This window comes from Stomoxys calcitrans, chromosome 2 (assembly GCF_963082655.1).
Source record: "Stomoxys calcitrans chromosome 2, idStoCalc2.1, whole genome shotgun sequence".
NCBI classification, from domain to species: Eukaryota; Metazoa; Arthropoda; class Insecta; order Diptera; family Muscidae; genus Stomoxys; species Stomoxys calcitrans.
In genome coordinates, this window is record NC_081553.1 from 105,460,109 (window position 1) to 105,462,378 (window position 2,270).

The 2,270-nt window shown below is 43.3% G+C and overlaps 1 protein-coding gene across 1 annotated transcript; it reads right to left on the reverse strand.

Moving 5' to 3' along the window:
* Positions 1-436: 436 nt before the first annotated feature.
* Positions 437-1,142, reverse strand: LOC106093518 (larval cuticle protein A3A-like). Its single transcript, XM_013260579.2, has 2 exons — positions 1,131-1,142; positions 437-1,054 (listed from the first exon to the last, which is right to left on the reverse strand). Exons 1-2 carry the CDS (start codon positions 1,140-1,142, stop codon positions 437-439), a joined length of 630 nt encoding a protein of 209 aa, XP_013116033.1.
* Positions 1,143-2,270: the final 1,128 nt, after the last annotated feature.

Genomic DNA, 2,270 nt, shown 5'->3' on the forward strand with positions numbered 1-2,270 from the left:
GACCCTGCACATTTAACAAAATATGGAATGGATCGAATATCGATAGTTTGTCAACTCTACTTCCGTCGACTGGAAATGAACGGACGTGCTGCTGGCTTTCTGGAAGTGTTCGTTCACTACTATAATAAAAGGCATAACCGGTCATTGCTATTAAGGACCTATGGGGCGATACATGGAAATTCCGCATAATGATTGCAGATGTGAATGGGTGAATGAGCGAGCACTAGCTTTATTTGTGTCTTCCGTTTTCCTAACATGTTAAGGTTAGTTCCTAATATTGCTAGTTGCCCTTTCTAGCTTCCTTTCCAAGTGTTCAACACCATATGCTCACGCACAACAATAATGAACACTCATTACAATTTTCATATTAAATTATGTTCATCACAGTTCTTTATTAAACTACAACAACTAACAGGAGCAATCATTCCATACTTATCTAATAGGCGTAAGAGATAAGTGGAGATGCGAAAGTAGTTTTCACTGCAGCTGGACCAGCAATAAAGGGAGCAGGGGCGGCATAAGTGAAAGGTGCAGCTTTCACAATGGGAGCTGAAGCGGCATAGGTGAAGGGAGCAGCCACGGCAGCCTTAACAATAGGTGCCGGAGCAGCATAAGTGAAGGGAGCAGCAACAGCAGTCCTTACAATGGGGGCAGGAGCAGCATAGGTGAAGGGAGCTGCAACGGCAGCCTTGACAACGGGAGCAGCACGAACAATGGGGGCTGGAGCAGCGACAACGGGGGCAGCAGCAACAGCAGCTACCAAAGGTTCACGGCGCACAACAGCATTGAAGCCATTGATGGGATCAGAGGTGTAGTCAACAATACGTCTGTAACCATCAGCATCATTCAAGGAGTATTGGCCCTGAACGAAACCCCCATCACGAGTTTCCACAGCGGTCTTAGAGTCACCCGAAATGGCATCCTTGACATCATAGCCATATGTGTATTGGGGATGGGGATCGTATTCCTCAACATGGGCTACAGCGGCCAAGGGAGCAGCGGGAATAAGACCGGCACTGGCAACAGCTACAAAGGCAGCGAACAAGGTGATGAACTGTGGCATAAAAAGAAAAATCAGAAAATTTTTTAAAAAATGAAACGATTGTTCCTTGCTAGAAAAAAATCCTTACTTTGAAAGCCATTTCTAAAGCGTGCTTGTTGATTGGTTCAATATGCTCTGAATTCCAAAAGTGGATGTGAAATGTGTTGTTTGATGGGCATCCATGGTCTTTTTATATGAAAAATAGCGAAGAACATAAAAACAAAAAGAGCTCACCAAATACGTAGACATCATGAATACAAAAAGTTAAGGTGTTGACAATATTAACACATAAAGTAAAGAAAACACTGACTCTAGACGTTAAATGAATATTAACGCATGAAATTGGTGCGTTAATAGTCATCGCTAAGTAACACAGTGGATCCGTTAGTGTAGAATTGTTACATTTATCTCCGCGCCTGGGTTTAAATCCCGGCGAAAACATGAGAAAAAAAATTTCAGCGGTGGTTATCACTTCCTAGTGCTGGCAACACTTGTGAGGTATATGCCTTAGGTAATTTGTCTTGTAAACGTTTCAACCAACATGTGTCGCACTGGGGCAAGCGGTTCGGGCACTGCATATAAAAAGGAGGCCCCTATCATTGAGCCTATAACTTGCATCGGGTAGCGCTCATTAATATGAGAGAAGTATACTCGATGCTCCTTTATGGAATTTTTATGGGGAAATTTGCAACTTTTTATTAATTTGTAACATTCAGATAAGTAAAGGGATAGACTCAGAAACACTTTCTGATTCAATTTGGCACTGCCGTGCGTCTGTCCCTTGATGTTATTTTTAAAGTATAAGGGACTGTAATCCTAATCGTTCAATCACCGACTGAAAGATTTGTACATTGGAAGAGGCTCTTGGCGATCGGAGGCAAGCAGTATTCATACTAAATTCCGGTTGTCTTGGAGACCTCATCAATTCGGATGGAATTGTATCCTTCGGATTCAACAACAAGTTGAAGTTGTATAAGAAGGTGCGGGAATCAGGAGACGACACTGCAGTTGTTGCTGAACACTTTTCTTGAGAAACTATCAACCACACCTCTTAAGTCTAGTGGTTTGAAGGAGAAAATCCCCCTGCCACGATTAAAACAAAAGGGGAACGGGACCCGACAAACCCTGTGTGGGTGGGTCATCCGTTTCGATTGGGCTTAAGGAGTGCACCAGCGGGGAAGCACGGAACTCAAAAGGTACTTCGACAGCAGCAGTAAGGAAAGCAGCT